The 16,399-nt window shown below is 50.4% G+C and overlaps 1 protein-coding gene across 1 annotated transcript; it reads left to right on the top strand.

The window, feature by feature from the left end:
• Positions 1-148: 148 nt before the first annotated feature.
• On the top strand, positions 149-5,166 carry PSMB9 (proteasome 20S subunit beta 9). The gene is made up of 6 exons (XM_004590256.2): positions 149-353; positions 2,532-2,599; positions 3,259-3,390; positions 4,032-4,161; positions 4,348-4,489; positions 4,987-5,166. The coding sequence occupies exons 1-6, from the start codon at positions 294-296 to the stop codon at positions 5,112-5,114; spliced, it is 660 nt and encodes a 219-aa protein (XP_004590313.2). The 5' UTR covers positions 149-293; the 3' UTR covers positions 5,115-5,166.
• Positions 5,167-16,399: the final 11,233 nt, after the last annotated feature.

The following is a 16,399-nucleotide window of genomic DNA, read 5'->3' as shown; positions in this document are numbered from 1 at the left end:
CAAGGTCTTGGGGGGCAGCCCTGGAGCCTCGCTTTCCACGCACACACGGACCCTGGACCGCTCTCCCTCGCTCCACGAAGCTCCCCGAGCCAGTTTTCCCACCGATGCAGGGAACCGGCCGGCGCGTCACCAGTCTCCGGGCAGATCTGCGGCGCGCAGGTTAGCGCCCGGGCGCCACGCCTCCGCCGGAGCTCACGGGCGCCCTCTGGCGGGCGTGGCGAGGGGCGGGACCGCCAGCCAAGCGCTGACCTGCGCGCTGGCCCGGGCTGCGAACCTGTGCAGAGGCGGCCGGGATGCTGCGGGCTGAAGCACCTGCGGGGGACTGGCCCCGGACCGGCGAAGTGCACACCGGGGTAATGGGCCTGGGCTGGAGGGAAAGCGGAGGGGCGGAGGAGGTGGGGCGGCCGGGGAAACTCGAGGAGTGCAGGGAATGACAGAAGCACGGGGAAGTAGCTAGTAGCAGCCGGCGTTTTGCACTGCGCACTGGACCTAGGAGGTCCTTCTGGAGAAAGGGGGTGGTTTAGGGTCGGGGAAAGGACTAGTTCCCCCCACTCCCTGGGCTGGGGCCGGAGTCGAGGAGTGCCTTAACTTTTAGCTAGAGGAGTCAGGGCAAGCTGCACTAAACTGCTTTCGCTTTCACTCTGATCTAGTTCCCAGGGGCTAAACCAGAGGTGGGGGCTCAGGGACAGTGCCAGCAGGAGAGGACGAGGTGCTGCTGGCAACGTGGGGACAGCTATGAGCGTTTGGTGGAGACCTGGACAGCCTGCAGCCCAGGCTCTGATAACGGGGTTCCCCAGCTTAGCTCAGAGGCAGCAGCCCCAGGTACCTGCCGGGGGATTCCACACCTGTGACAGCCCCAAGGCTGGCTGGCTTCTGCTCTCACATGACAGTTTTGGCTGGGGGTCAGCTGTGTCCCACCTGAGTGGAGCTACCCCTGGATGGGCTGATCTGTGGAGCCTGAGAAATGTAGCAGACAGAGCTGGCTGCCAAGTGGGCAGAGAAATGGGAAGTGGAAGTAGAGGCAGAGGCAGGAGTTAGCCCCGGGGTTTAGTCCCAGGTCTGCTGTTCCTTCTCTGTGACCCTGGGCACGTCATCTGCCTTCTGAGGGACTCCGCTTCCTCATTGAAGCCAACGGTTTTCCCACTTTCTTCCAAAACAGAAGTAAAAAAATCAAAGGGTGTCGTCATCTTCCTTCATGCTTCCTTCAATCTTTCAATGACCCAAACTCTCAAAATCAGCTCAGATTCCGTGGGGTGGCTTCTGTCTTGGTGCTGGTGCCTTCCCCAACTGAGATGTGTGTTCATTCACTTCTTGGTCAGAGAGTTTGTAAAGTGAGACCTTTCTTTTTGTTAGAGGTTTATTTATTTGAAAGGTAGAGTTCCAGAGACAGAGAGAGGTCTTCCATCTGCTGGTTCACTCTCCAGATGGCCACAAGGGTCAAGGTTTGGGCCAGGCTGAAGCCAGGAGCTTCTTCCGGGTCTCCCATGTGGGTGCAGGGACCCAAGGACTTCGGCCATTTTCTGCTGCTTTTCCCAGCTGCGTTAGCAAGGAACTGGATCCGCTTTGGAACAGCCCGCATACAGGCTGACACACATATACAATGCCAGTGTCATAGGCTCAGGCTTAACCCACTATACCACAACACTGGCCCCCAAAACCTGTTCATATTTTTTAAAGATTTGTTTATCTTTACTGGAAAGGCAGATCAGATTTAGGAAGAGAGAAGAGACAAAGATCTTCTATCTTCTTGTTCACTGCATAAATGACCACCACAGCAGGAACTGAGCCGATCTAAAGCCAGGAGCCAATAGCTTTCTCCAGGTCTCCTACATGGGTGCAGGGTCCCAAGGCTTTGGGCCATCCTTCACTGCTTTCCCAGGCCATTAGCAGGGAGCTGGATGGGAAGTGGAGCAGCCAGGACACAAACCGGTGCCCATACAGGATCCTGGCAGATGCAAGAAGATTTTTAGCCTTTGAGCTGCCATGCCAAAATCTTGTGTTTTAAAGCTTCTTGTGCCTTCCTTGCTGCTTCCCTCCAGCTTTGATTCCCAGCTGTGCCAGCTGGTGACCTCTCAGTGCCACTTGTTGCTTGGTACACTGATGGAGCTCGCCTGTGAGTAAATGGAGGGCAAGGGGGAGGATGCTGAGCCTCCCCCATGTCTGTCTCCAAGGACATCATCCCAGTCCCCCTCTCTACAGAGGACCCCAGGGAGGAGAGTAGAGGCTGAGGGATACAGTGCAGTGCTGTGCTGTATAGCAGCCAGCTGGGACATTCCCCTGGAACTGGATGAAGCAAGAGAGACAGTGGAAAGAGTGCTCAGTGCAGATGGAGCTTATTCTGGAGCCAGCTCTGCCCTGAGCTACTGGTCAACCTTAGCCAGCCACCTGCCCTCTCGTGGGGGGCTTCATCTGCCATGGCAGGGGGTACCCAGGTCCCTGGAGCCATGGCAGGGGGTACCCAGGTCCCTGGAGCCATGGCACGGGGGACCCAGGTCCCTGGAGCCTGACACGTTCTCCCTATGTGTCTGCAGACGACCATCATGGCGGTGGAGTTTGATGGGGGCGTCGTGGTGGGTTCTGATTCCCGAGTGTCTGCGGGGTGAGTACCAAGGAAGACAAGTGCTGAGCTATGTCTCCCTTATTCATCCGCAAAATGACTGAGGGAGCCACACCATGGAGATGGAACTATCTGTGCAAAAAGCCTCTGTGTTAACGGCAGAGGCCCTGGGCTATGGATGCTTGTGTGGCCCGTTCCTGTGCTGAATGTGTCCAGGGACGCACGTCCATGGACAAGGCCCGAGGCGAACAGGAGGCAATCATGGGGAAGCCCTGCTTCTGTATGAATTTAAGAATAAAAACCTTAGTCTCTGCAACCGGAGATGGAATTTCCCCCTTTCCCATGAGTTTAATTCATTTTGTCTCCTTTCTCCCCTCCCACCCAGCGTCCTCACGTGCCAAACAAGAGTTGCGGATCCATGTCCATGTTATTTGCATTACATTTTGTAGCTCATGACACAGTCCCTCAAGATGATTAATAACAAAAAAATCGGGAGGAGGCACTTTTTATTTAGTATTTTTGCAATCAAAGCCTCCAAGTGAGTCTAATTTTTAGTAATACTCGTAGTAATTCATTTATTTGAAATGGTTTATTTTTGTTTCCCACTTTGATCCAAGCATTGCATGTCATACTGTTCTCTTGCCAAATAAACATGAAAGCCTCGGGTGACTGACCCTGCTGACTGTTGACTCCTTCTTCAGACAGGCGGTGGTGAACCGGGTGTTCGACAAGCTATCTCCCCTCCACCAGCGCATCTACTGTGCTCTCTCGGGCTCGGCCGCCGATGCCCAGGCCATTGCTGACATGGCCGCCTACCAACTGGAGCTCCATGGGTATGACACTCTGGGCTCCAGGCTCCACACCCACAGGAGCTCCTCCAGCCTGGGAGCCCTTACACCACAAGCTCTGCCAAGGAGCTCTGCACGGGGAAATAAGGAGTTCTTGTGTGGGCTTCTGCTTGTGTTAGCTTTGAACTGGAGCACAAATCTCCTCAAACCTGTGTCTGCACCTACCAGAGAAACAGGACAACCCTACCCCATCAGATGGTTCTGTTGCGAATCAGATAATTGATATGAAAAGCATTTGAAAAAGATCCATCTCAGCCTAATATAACCAGGAAGAAACTAGTGGCACTCTAACATCAGGCAATTATCTTGTTGAGAAATCACGGTCGTTGAGGCAGAACTAAAGCTTATCTGCTTTGACCAACAAGGGGAGGGTTCTTGCAGCCAAAAGAAAAGTTTACCATTAGGGGCAGGTGGGTGGGGCCAGGTAAGCAGGGGTGAGCGGTTGGAAGCTTCCTAACAGTTGGTGAGGCCCAGCTCTATAGTCCCCTGCACACGCGGGAGGGAAGTGGAGTTTGAACTATTGCAGTGTTGGGTTCCAAGTATCACTTGGCAGGGATGCTGGTGATGGCAGAGAGGCTGTGACTTAGAAACTTTATCCCCACCTTTGTTCCTTACCCCTCCTTCAGGTTGGAACTGGAGGAGCCTCCACTGGTTCTGGCTGCTGCGAACGTGGTAAAGAACATCACCTACAAGTACCGGGAGGACCTGTCGGCCCACCTCATGATAGCTGGCTGGGACCAGCGTGAAGGGGGCCAGGTGGGTGCCTCCCACAGGAGTCCTCATGTCCCACAGAGGGAGGCAAAATCCTATGTTATTCTAGCAATGGAAAGCACAATGCAGTCCCCACCATAAGGGACCTGAGTGACTAGAGCTTCATGGCAGGAAGTGGAGGCTTGATGGCCGTTTAGACTCACCTGCCAATGTCCCCATCACCGCCACCAGGTGTACGGTACCCTGGAAGGAATGCTCATCCGACAGCCGTTTGCCATCGGTGGCTCTGGCAGCACCTACATCTATGGTTACGTGGATGCAGCCTACAAGCCGGGCATGTCCCCTGAGGAGTGCAGGCGCTTCACCACAGATGGTAACTCACCAGATGGGAGAGTCCAGGGAGGGTTGAGGGGGGAAGGAAGCAGACTGTGAGGAGCAGGGAGGAGCCATGGACTTGAACGTTCACATGGGGGACTCGGTGGGATGTGTGGACAGAAAGGGGCACATCGGGAGATTCTGAGTAAACCAGGCTGGGAGGTGTGGGCAGCATAAAAACCAGGGAGGTGTATTTAGTGACGTGCTGGCACAACTTGGCCCAGTCCCTGGGAGCTGACTGTTACACAGCCAAGGATCTGTGCACTGCTAGGTAAGCTATTTGCAGCCTGAAATCAAAGTACTTCCTCCATGAATGTCAGCAGGTGCTCCATGGGAAGGCTTTTTTTTTAAGCCAGTTTATCAGCACAAGACCAATTTCACTTCTCCTGAAGATGAGTTTGCAGGAAATTGGGAATGGCCAAGGGCAGGAGGGGAAGAAGACATTTTTGGAAGCTAAATCTCTCTCTCTTTGTCTCCAACCCAAACCCCCTGCAGCCATCACTCTGGCTATGAACCGGGATGGCTCGAGTGGGGGTGTCATCTACCTGGTCACCATCACCGCTGCCGGCGTGGACCACCGAGTCATCTTGGGCAACGAGCTGCCCAAGTTTTATGATGAGTGATTCCTTCTCAACTCAACTTTCTTGTTTTGTAATAAACTTTCTGGGAGCAGAAGGCTGTGTGGTCCATGGGGACAGGGGCTCTGTGAGATGTGTGGTCCGTGGGGAGGAGGGGCTCCAGGAGATGATGCTTAGGGAGGAACCCCTTCCCTGCCAGAGGTCAGCCTGCACTTTCTGTCCCTCACTCCCAGGCCTGAGTCCTGGATATACCAGAGGTAGAAAGGAATCTAACCAACGCAGATCATGTTGTACTGAGTGACTGCGAGATAGCACAATCAACACAAAGCCTCATTGTGACGAGGATGCAAGTGAGGAGTTGGGACGCCTTCCTTTAAGGCTAAGACAGAGAGGCGGATAAGACAGCCACACACAGAAGCAGCAGCACCAGAAAACTCACGTGGGAGAGAACTCCTTCCCCAGTGTATGCATTCACATTACAAATCAACACTTCAGCATTTGGAGAGGGGACACATGGGACCTTCAATGAGTAATAACAATAACTCAAGCAATTAAAAAATCATTGGGCAAATGCTTTATGAAGTCTGTAGAACTCAAATTGAAAAAAGAAAAGGCTGAACATCTTTTCTGGAAGCTTGCATCAGGAGCAGGTTTGGGGGGCCAGCACAGTGACAAATAGGCTAATCCTCCACCCTGTGGTGCTAGCATCCCGTAGGGGTACCAGTTCATGTCCCAACCACTCCACTTCTGATGTAGCTCTCTCTTTGTGGAGAATGAACTGGCAGATGGAAGCTCTCTCTCTGTGTCTATCCTTCTCCACCTTTCACTCTGCCTTTCAAATAAAATAAGCATATTTTTAAAAATACCCTACTTAGGTATCTATTGAGGGATGATGGGGCTTAGAAAGATTATGTCTCTTGACCACAGTTCAAGACTAGGGTCTGGGGTTTAGAGTTATCATCCCTCCCTGCTACCCGCAAGTAGAACTGTCCATTGCCTGGAGCTCCGCATGTCATCTGTTCCTTGAAGTCTGTAACCATCAGCCCAGCAACGCACTGGCAGTTAGGAAGCTGTTAGCAGATGCCTGAATAACTGTGCTACACAAAGTGCAGCTGGTGCGTTCTTTGCCAGGCACTCATTTCCTCTCCTGTGGAGAGAAACCGTCGCTGATTTCTAAGGTAGCTCACACTGCCAACACACAATGCCATTTAGCTAAGGATTAAGCAGTTACTTCAACCAAGGTACCATGGCAGAAGGAGCTTGGGCTAAACCAAACAAGCTTGGAAACATCTAAAGTTACAAAAGCCTTGCTTCTGATGATGTTTAATTTATTTTGAAGTTTAAAATAATAGTTTGAGAACTTATCTCACGAAGCTGGTGCTTCATGTCACACTTAAGTGACTGTTTAGGACACCTGCATCCGGTGTCAGATCAACTGCTTCCAGTCCTGGCGATCACAGCTTCCTGCCACGTGCACCCCGGGGAGCAGCAGATGACGGCGCAAGAACTTGGGGTATGGCTTGAATTCCAGGTTCCTGGCTTCAGGCTGACCCAGTACCAGGAGCTGTATCCACAAGGGGTGCATTTAGGAAGTGAACCAGCAGATGGAAGATGCCTCATTGTGTCTGTCTGCTTTTCAGACAAAAATAAGTTGGGGGAGGGCGGTGAATTTGCTTTGTGGAATACTTGGGACATGGAATTTACAGAGAGAGGAGAGAAGAGGAGAGGAAAAGGGAAAAACCCTATGTCTCTATATCACTGAACCCAGTTAGAAACTCTGGGAGTCTACAAAGTGCAAGAGGCAAAACCAGGAGACTGTGAAGAGGGGAAGCAACCCCACCCCAAGGAGGGTTTCCATTCTTGCCCAGCTCCACTGGAAGCCTCAGGTGTACGGCTCCCTGAGGAGGCAGGGCAAGGTTAACTCTCAAGGCAAACCTCTTTTTAAAGCTTTACTTATTTTTGTTTGAAAGACGCACAGAGAGAAGAAGACAGAGCAAGAGACAGTGCTTCTATCTGCTGGTTCACTCTACAAACAGACACAATGGCTGGAGCTGAGCTAATCGTAAGACAGTAGCCTGGCGCTTCTTCTGTGTCTTCTCCATGGGTTCAGGGACCCAGGCACTTGGGTAATCTGCTGCTGCTCTCTCAGGTGCGTTACCAAGATGCTAGATTGGAAGTGGAGAGGCTGTAGGTGGATCCGGAATCCAAATGGGATCCCAACACCACAGGCAGAGCCTTTAGGCTACTAAACCATGGTGTTGGTCCCCAAAACAAACACTTAGTAGCAAAAGGACACTTAGAATTCTCCTGGCGTGTAATCTGAAAGTTGTTAAATATCATGAACTTAAAAAGTCAGACAAAAAGTCGGAGCGATAGCCTAGTGGCTAAACCCTCGCCTTACATCCACTGAGATCCCATATGGGCCCCAGTTCGTGTCCCAGTTGCTCCACTTCCCCTCCACCTCCCTGCTTGTGGCCTGAGAAAACAGTGGAGAATAGCCCAAAGCCTTGAGATCCTGCACCTGCATGGGAGACCTGGAGGAGCCTCCTGGCTCCTGGCTTCAGATTGGCTGAGCTCCGGACATGCAGCCACTTGGGGAGTGAACCAGTGAACGGAAGATCTTTCTCTCTATATCTCCTTCTCTCTGTGAATCTGTCTTTCCAACAAAAATAAGATTAAAAAAGGCAGACAAAAGGAAAATTAGTTCATTCAGAGCCAGATGTTAAGCTGATGTTGTGGCATAGTGAGTGAAGGTACCACCTGTGACTCTGGCTCCATATGAGTAACAGTTCAAGTTTCCACTGCTCCACTTCCTATCCAGCTCTGTGCTAACGTACCTACAAAGGCGGTAGAAAATGGCCCAAATGCTTTGGCTCCTGCACTCACACAGGAGACTGAAAGAAGGTCTTGGCTTCAGCCTGGCCCATCCCAGCCCTGGCCACTGCAGCCATTCAGGGAGTGAGCTGGTAGATGGATGGCATAACTCTCTCTCTCTCTCCCTCAGTCTTTCCTTCCTTTCGTCCTCCTCCGCCTCTTCTTCCTTCTTTTCCTCCTCCTCCTCCTCTTCTTCTTCTTCTTCTCCTTCTTCTAGAAGAAGAATCTGCCTTCTGAATAAAATTAAAAGGGGCCAGGACACAGGATGGCATATCTGGCTAATCCTCCACTTGCCTGCGGGCATCCCATATGAGCAGCAGCGTGTCTTAGATATTCCACTTCCCAATCCAGCTCCCTGCCTGTAGCCTGAGAAAGAAGGGAGGATGACTCAAGTCCTTGGGTTCCTGCAGCCACATGGAAAACCTAAAAGAAGCTCCTGGCTCCCAACTGCAGACAGGCTCAGCTCTGGCCTTTGCAGCCATTTGGGGAGTAAGCCAGCAAACACATGAGATCTCTCTCTCTCTCTCTCTCTCTCTCTCTCTCTCTCTCTCTCTCTCTAGCACTTTATTTCAAAGGATAAATGAAAATAAGAATAAAGCATTTTAAAATAACAAAAGCAAAATATTTATTTGGAAGGCAGAGTGTCAGAGTGGGCCTTGTGGTGCATTGAGCTAAGATATCTCACAGAGAAACATTAGGACAACTTAGAATTTTAAAATTTCAAATATATTCATTGGAACCAGAAATTTCAACATTAAATGACTTAAAATGTCTTCTCAAAAATTTTGGGGGAAAAACAGTTGAACAAACCTGTAGCAATATGAGGAAAAAGAATCTATAAAAATAAGAACAGAAAATAATGAAAAAGAGAACAAAAACAGGGTAGTGAAGAGCCGCAAAACCAAAAGATGTTTCTTTAAAACAAAAGGTTTGGGGACCAGCAGTGTGGTACAGCACCCCGCCTGGGTACTCCTGGCTCCTGGGTTTGGACTGACCCAGCTCCAGCATATGCAGAATGAAGTAGTGGATGGAAGATCTCTCTCCCTATCTCTCCTTCTCTCTATATAACTCTATCTTTCAAATAAAAATAAATTAATCTTTTTAAGTAATTTTGTCCCAGCAGCTATACTTCCCACCCAGCTCCCTGCTGATTGCCCGGAAAGCAGTGGAGGACGGCCCAGGCGCTTTGGCCCCTGCACCCGTGTGGGGGGCCTGAAAAAACTTCCTGGCTCCTGGCTTCAGCCTGACCTGACTCTGACCTTTGTGGTCATCTGGAGAGTGAACCAGCAGATGACTATCTGTCTCTCTCTTTGCAAATCTGCCCATCAAATAAATATAAAGGACTGAGGGCTGGCCATGCTAAGCATGGCCACTGTGCCCATGAACATGCATGAGATCCAGGGCTAAGAGCAGGCCTGGTAGGGAAACCCCTGCTAAGCTGCAGCCGGCACTGGGAACACAAGAGCCAAGGTTGGGAGTGGGCCAGAGCAGACAAGTCTGCAGCACCGCTGGTAAGCATATGAGCCAGAACAGGCTATGCCCCACACCCTGCTGGGCTAGGCTACAACATCTGCCAGCAAGAACTGAGTCTGGGGGTGGGCCAGCCCCAGATGGGTCAAGACACCCATCAGCATGCACAAGACCCCAGGGCTGGGAATGGGCCTAGTAGGGGAATTCTGGAGACACCCCTGCTGGATTACAACTCCAAGTGATGAGTGAGAGAGCAAAGGCTATGGACAGACTAGGTTGGGCAAGGCTGCAGCATCCACTGGCATGTGTGTAGGCTGGGTCTGGAGGCAGACCAGAGTGGGCTAGGCTGTAACTCCCCCCATACACACTGGTGGGAGCCGAAATGGGTGCAGGCCAGTCATGCTGGACTTACTGTATGTACCACTGGTGAGCACAAGAACCAGGGCTATGGGCAGCTCAGGCTGGACAAGGCAGTGATAGCCATCGGTATATGTATGGGCCCCTTCTTGGGATGGAGTAGGCTGAGTTAAGCTCAGCACCCATGGGTGTGCATAAAAGTCAGATGGGATGTGGAACAGACCTGACAAGGCCACAGCAAAAGCTGGCACATACAAAAAGCAGAGCTGGGTGTGGGCCTTGAGGGGATTATTGAGAGTTGCCCCTACTAGGCTGCAGCACCCACTGGTATGGGCGAGGCAAGCTGGTTGGGCTGGGTCGCACCACCTGTTGCTCCTCAGGAGATATGGGGCTGAACCGAACAAGCTGCAACAAGGTGCATTGGTTGATGTAGGTGACAGGCCAAACCTGACCCTGCACTGGCTGGTACACACAGAGTCAAGTCTGAGGTCACTCCAGACAAGGTTTCTTGGGAGACTCCCAGACTAGACTACTGAACTCAGACTGCAGCCACAGGAAAATCACAGGATATGTGGTCTGACCTCGGCGTGCATGTAACACTGAGCCTCCTCAGGTGCTGACGCCTGTGCGGTGGACACCATGTCCAGATGCACACAGGGGACATAATGACCAGCTCTGCTAGACCAGCACAAGATGTCAAGTGCCTCGTCAGAGAATGGAAATCAGAACAGGTTGGACAATTCTCAGGCCCGGTGCAGTGGCCTAGCGTAATGGTTAAGGTCCTCGCCTTGAACACGCCGGAATTCCATATGGGCGCTGGTTCTAATCCCGCAGCTCTACTTCCCATCCTGCTCCCTGTTTGTGGCCTGGGAAAGCAGTTGAGGACAGCCCAAAGTCTGCACTCACTTGGGTATCTGGAGGAAGTTCCTGGCTCCTGGCTTTGGATCAGCACAGCACCGGCCGTTGTGCTCACTTGGGCAGTGAATCATCAGACAGAAGATCTTCCTCTCTATATCTCCTCCTCTCTGTATATCTGAGTTTCCAATAAAAATAAAATAAATCTTAAAAAAAAAAAAAGAACAGGTTGGACAATTCTTTTTGCCAAGTTAGCAGCATGTTCTTGGGTCTGTGAATGCACTACAGTGGACTTGGTCAATCAATAGAGCTTGGAAAGATTTTCTCAACCCTGGAGCAACAAAACCAACAACTTTTCACCCTCAGAACACTCTTCCCCACATGGGGTCTCCAAGGCGTTGTTAAATGACCATCCCCCATCCCCAAGTCCTGATGTAGTTTGACAGCAAGGAGCAGCTGGCTCCCTGTCCTCCTCCTCTCCAGCAGATGCAGAAGAAAAAACTGAAATATTTGTCCCACCCACCTTCCTCCATACCTGAGCTTCCCTACCGTAATCAGAGACGCACATGGGCATCCACCCCTTTCCACTGTGTAAACAATATCAAAAAGAAAATTTAAAAAAAAAGATTTTTAAAAAGCAGAAAGAAGAAAAAAAGTTTTGATACGCTGCACCTGTTAGCCTGGGAGACAGAGGAAGAGAGCCAGCTTGGAGAAGGGAAGGGGAGGTGGGGAGGGAAGAGGAAAGGCCTCCTGTGTCAGGTGCAGGATTGGAGGGACTCTTAGGTGCTGAGCCAGATCGAGTGTGCAAATCCTGGGGTTGAACAGCTCCTCTCCTGGCTCGCTGTCCTGCAGACCCATAGGGACCGTCACTTGTAGGACCATGGTGATGGACACAGAGGCCATGTGTGTTAGCGAGACAGTGAGGAGACACTGTGAACACACAACCAGAGCTGAGCAGTTAAAACAAAAGTAGTCATTTGATTATCTCTGTGAACGTGTGGGTGAGCTGGGCTAGACAGCCACTGATCTTGGGTCCAGCATTGTGGTGTAGTGGGTAAAAGCAACATTCTACAGTGTCAACATCCCACATGGGCTCCGGTTCAAGTCCTGGCTGCTCCACTTCCAATCCAACTCCCTGCTATTGCACCTGAAAAAAGCTGCAGAGCATGGCCCAAGTGCTTAGGCCCCAGCACTCACATGGAAGACCAGGAAGAGGTTCCTGGCTTCAGCTGAACCAGCCCTGGGGGCTGAACCAGTGGATGGAAGATTTTTCTGTCTCTCCTCTCTGAGAATCTGCCTATACAACAAAAATAAATCTTTAAGAAGCATGTTCAATGACTTTTAGAGCTCTATATTTTCTGTAGATCCTTGAGTTAATCGCAACACACTTCAGGGCTTTTTGGTTGCCATGAACAGTTTTGTTTGTTGTTGTCCATGACAAACCACCATGCACAGCCTGTGAACACGTTGTCTTCTGAAATGTCCCCCATCCCCTGAGCCCTGCCTCCCTGCGGGAGAAGTCAGAAGACCCACTTCCCGTGGCCCTATCTGAAGCTGGGCCCAAATCCAGGAACTAATTTCCATCGCTCAAATCCATCCACCTGTGACTTCAACTCAAATGTGAGCAAGAGGAGGAAGCCGGCCCCAGCCAGTGCTCATTTCACTGCAAAGCTGACAAAATTAGCAACTGGCATTTGGGGAAGCTCTAGTTAAAAGGTGAAGTTCCGGGAACAGTGGTGGCACCAGAGGTGCCTGGGCAGTGGTCACTGCGCAGTCCAGTTCCTCACAGCCCATCTGGCAGTGAGCTGTGGGGGGCCGGAGTGGCAGTGAGCCGTGGGGGGCCGGGGTGGCAGTGAGCAGTGGGGGGCCGGGCGGGCAGTGAGCCATGGGGGGCCGGGCGGGCAGTGAGCCGTGGGGGGCCGGGCGGGCAGTGAGCCGTGGGGGGCCGGGGTGGCAGTGAGCCGTGGGGGGCCGGGGTGGCAGTGAGCCGTGGGGGGCCGGGATGGCAGGTGGCTGGCATCTCACACGCATTCTGGGCATGGTGTGGGCCTTGACTGACCCAAGATGAGTTTCCACCTGTCGCTCCAGGATTTCCAGCCTCCAAGCCGAAATCTGAGAGATACGTATTCACTGGACTTTCCCAAATCTGAGCACACTCCTCCATGGAGCCAGAAAAAATACAAGAGACTTGGTTCAAAGAGTATTTGAAAACCCGCCAGACATGTCCTGTTTAAGAAAATGCTTTCAAGCTGGAGATCCCAGATGGTTAATATCCTACAAGACCATAAAGTCATAACCTTGGCATTATCTTTGGCATAGAAAAGGCTGAAGCAGCCACACCTTTTCGACTTTCCCCATATTAACCTCTAAACAGGGCTGGCTGGAGCAAGTTATGGCCCCTCAGCTTTTGACCAGGCAGGATTCGAAAAAAATATTCTAAACTGACATGAAATAATCAAACTAGCACAATTTTACGTTGTTTCTAATTTTGGAACTTATTGTCCTATATAGTTCCCAATATTAAAGTATGAAATTGACCAGATCATATCTTTCGGAATGTTCTAATTCACTTTTAGTCATTGCTCCTAAATAGTTATACTTTGTAATCTACATTAAAATGTATGAGAGGGGCATGGTGGCATGGTAGGCTGAGCCACTACATCCCATGTCAGGGCGCAGTGCCATTCTCTGCTCCTCCCTTCTGATCAGCTCCCTGCTAACGTACCTGGGGAGGCACTGAACAATGGTCCAAGTGTGTGGGCACCTGCCACCCTGAGAGAGACCCAGTTGGAGTTCCAGCCTTCCAGCTTTGGCTGAGCCCAACCCCAGCTGTTGCAGAGTGAATCAGCAAATGGAAGACCTCTCTCTCTCTCAAAAATATACAAAAGGCTTTTTGGTGTTTTTTTATTATTATTATTATTACAAAGTCAGATATACAGAGAGGAGGAGAGACAGAGAGGAAGATCTTCCATCCAATGATTCACTCCCCAAGTGAGCCGCAACGACTGGTGCGTTGCCGATCCGAAGCCGGGAACCAGGAACCTCTTCCAGGTCTCCCACGTGGGTGCAGGGTCCCAAAGCCTTGGGCCGTCCTCAACTGCTTCCTCAGGTTAGAAGCAGGGAGCTGGATGGGAAGTGGAGCTGCCAGGATTAGAACCGGCACCCATATGGGATCCCAGCGCGCTCAAGACAAGGACTTTAACTGCTAGGCCACGCCGCCGGGCCCAAAAGGGGTTTTTTTTTTCAAGTAGGACATTAAAAACAGTATTTATAGTATTGTAATATAAACCAGAGCAATTAAGCATAGCTAATAGTTCCATCCAATTCTGTTTTTCATTCTATTGCTCTTGGACTACTGAAGCCATTGTTCAAACCCCAACACCGACTGACAGGCGTCAATAGATGTCAGGTTACACTGGAGTTCTGTTCTTGCAGGTCTGTTCCCTGCAATAGCACCTATTCTTATGCCTGATAGAGTCGCTTCCACTGAGGTGCTGAGAAAGAACGGTCATTTCAGAAGACTCAATTCTTGATGAGGACCTTCAGACAAGCATGAGGGGAAAGCAGAGTGTTGGCTCACAGCTAACCAGAGGGATCTGTGTAATACAGCACGGGGAACAGCTCCAGAGTAGAGGAGTAAAATCTCTCTGTCACCACGTCACCAAGATTAGAAGGAAAGAATAGATTCCAAACACTGACAACTTTTCGTGGTCTTCTAGCCCATCCTATAAGCTTACATTGGTATTCTTACCAATTGACAAATATACTTTATACTCAGAAACAAAAGCTTCTTAAAGATTAGCATATTTGGGGGCCCCATGCAATAGCCTAGTCATTAAATCCTCTCCTTGCATCCACTGAGATCCCATACGGGTGCCAAGTCGTGTCCCCGTTGCTCCACTTCCCATCCAGTTCCCTGCTAATGGCCTGGAAGAGCAGTGGAGAATGGCCCAAAGCCTTGGGACCCTGTACCCATGTAGGAGAACTGGAGGAACCTCCTGGCTCCTGGCTTCAGATCAGCTCAGTTCCAGCCATTGCAGCCACCTGGGGAGTGAATCAGCAGACGAAAGACATTTCTCTCTGTCTCTCCTCTCTGTAAATCTGATTTTCCAATAAAAAATAAAATAATCTTTTTAAAAAATATTAGTATATTTGGGACCAACATTGTGGTGTAGTGGTTAAAGCTGCAGCCTGCGACACTGGTATCCCACATGGATACCAGTTCAAGTCCTGGCTGCTTCACTTCCAGTCCAGCTCCCCTCTAATGCACCGGGGAAAGCAACAGTGCTTGGGCCCCTCTACTCATGTGGGAGACCCAGAAAAAGGTTCTGGCTCCCACCTTAGGCCAGGTCCAACCTTGCCTGTTGCAGCCACTTGGGGAGTGAATCAGCAGATGGAAGAGCTCTCTCTGTCTATCTATCTCTGCATTTTAAATAAATAAATATTTTTAAATAGGCATATTAAAAGCATCATGCCAGACTTGGAAGGTGAAAAAAAAAAAGTATGCCGTCACCCTTTCTGAAATATTTGCAATCACCAAGAAATGGATAAATGATATTTTTCACCTGGATAAAATTAATCTAGCAAAGCCCTCAGTCTTTGTCAGTGTTTGCCACCGTATGTGTTGGTGCACAGTTATCTCTTTTGAAAGTGTAGAGTTAATCTGAAATGTATAGAGCATGTAGGACACACCTAGTCATCACGTCCACATCATTTTAGAAAGCAAAAAATTATTATTTGGCACCACCTAGTGGCCATGTGGGTCATAGCGCCCTACTGCAGGGAAGAGCCAAGATTCTGGAATCTAGGAATCAGATTGGCTGTTACCGGACTCTGAATTCAGGGTCTGGACCTGAGGAAGGCAACAACAAACAGATGTTGCAGAGAAATCGGCCGTGTAATTCAGACAGGCGCATTACAGTGAGCAGTGATCACAGCCCCAGATATAGAGTGACCATAAAATGCTTTGAAATAAACATAAAGAAGGCAACAGTAAGTGTCAGAGGTCTTAGGTCTCTCAGAAGCAGACTTTTTTTTGTCATTATTTGGGATTTTTGAAATATAATTGTCCTACAAATTTTTAAAAGATTGGAAAAGCAGATAAGATTTACAAAGAGGAGAGACAGATAGAAAGTTCTTCTATCCACTGGTTCACTCCCCAAGTGGCTGCAATGGCCAGAGCTGAGCTGATCTGAAACCCAGAGCCCAAGGCTTTGGACTTTCTTCTCCTGCTTTCCCAGGCCACAAGCAGGGAGCTGGATGGGAAGTGGAGCAGTCGGGACATGAACCAGCGCCCATATGGGGTTCTGGCACTCACAAGCTGAGAATTCAGCCACTGAGCCATCACATCAAGCCCTGTCCTACAACTTTTCTAAAAGATATATTTATTTGAAAGGCAGAATGACAGACAAAGATCTTCCGTTCACTGACTCACTCCTTGAAATGACCTCAACAGCCAGGGCTGGGCCAGGCCAAAGCCACGAGCCAGAAACTGCATCCAGGTCTCCCATGTGGGCAGCACTTGGGCTATGATGGGCTGCCTCCCAGGGGCATTCGCAGGAAGCGGGACAGGAAGGGGAGGAAGTGAGACTTGAACCCAGTACTTGGAGGTGGTATCCCAAGTCGCTGCTTAACCCACTAAACCACAAACTCTGACCTTTGTCTAAAACAAAGATTACCACTGGGGTCTGCATCGTAGTGAGAAAAGCTGCCCCCTAGGATGCCTGCATCCCACAGGGGTGCCAACTCATGCCTTGGCTGCACCCTCGCTCCCT

Source organism: Ochotona princeps, chromosome 1, assembly GCF_030435755.1.
Source record: "Ochotona princeps isolate mOchPri1 chromosome 1, mOchPri1.hap1, whole genome shotgun sequence".
In the NCBI taxonomy this organism is placed as follows: Eukaryota; Metazoa; Chordata; class Mammalia; order Lagomorpha; family Ochotonidae; genus Ochotona; species Ochotona princeps.
Note: the sequence above shows the minus strand (reverse complement) of the source record. Positions and strands in the feature narration are given on the sequence as shown.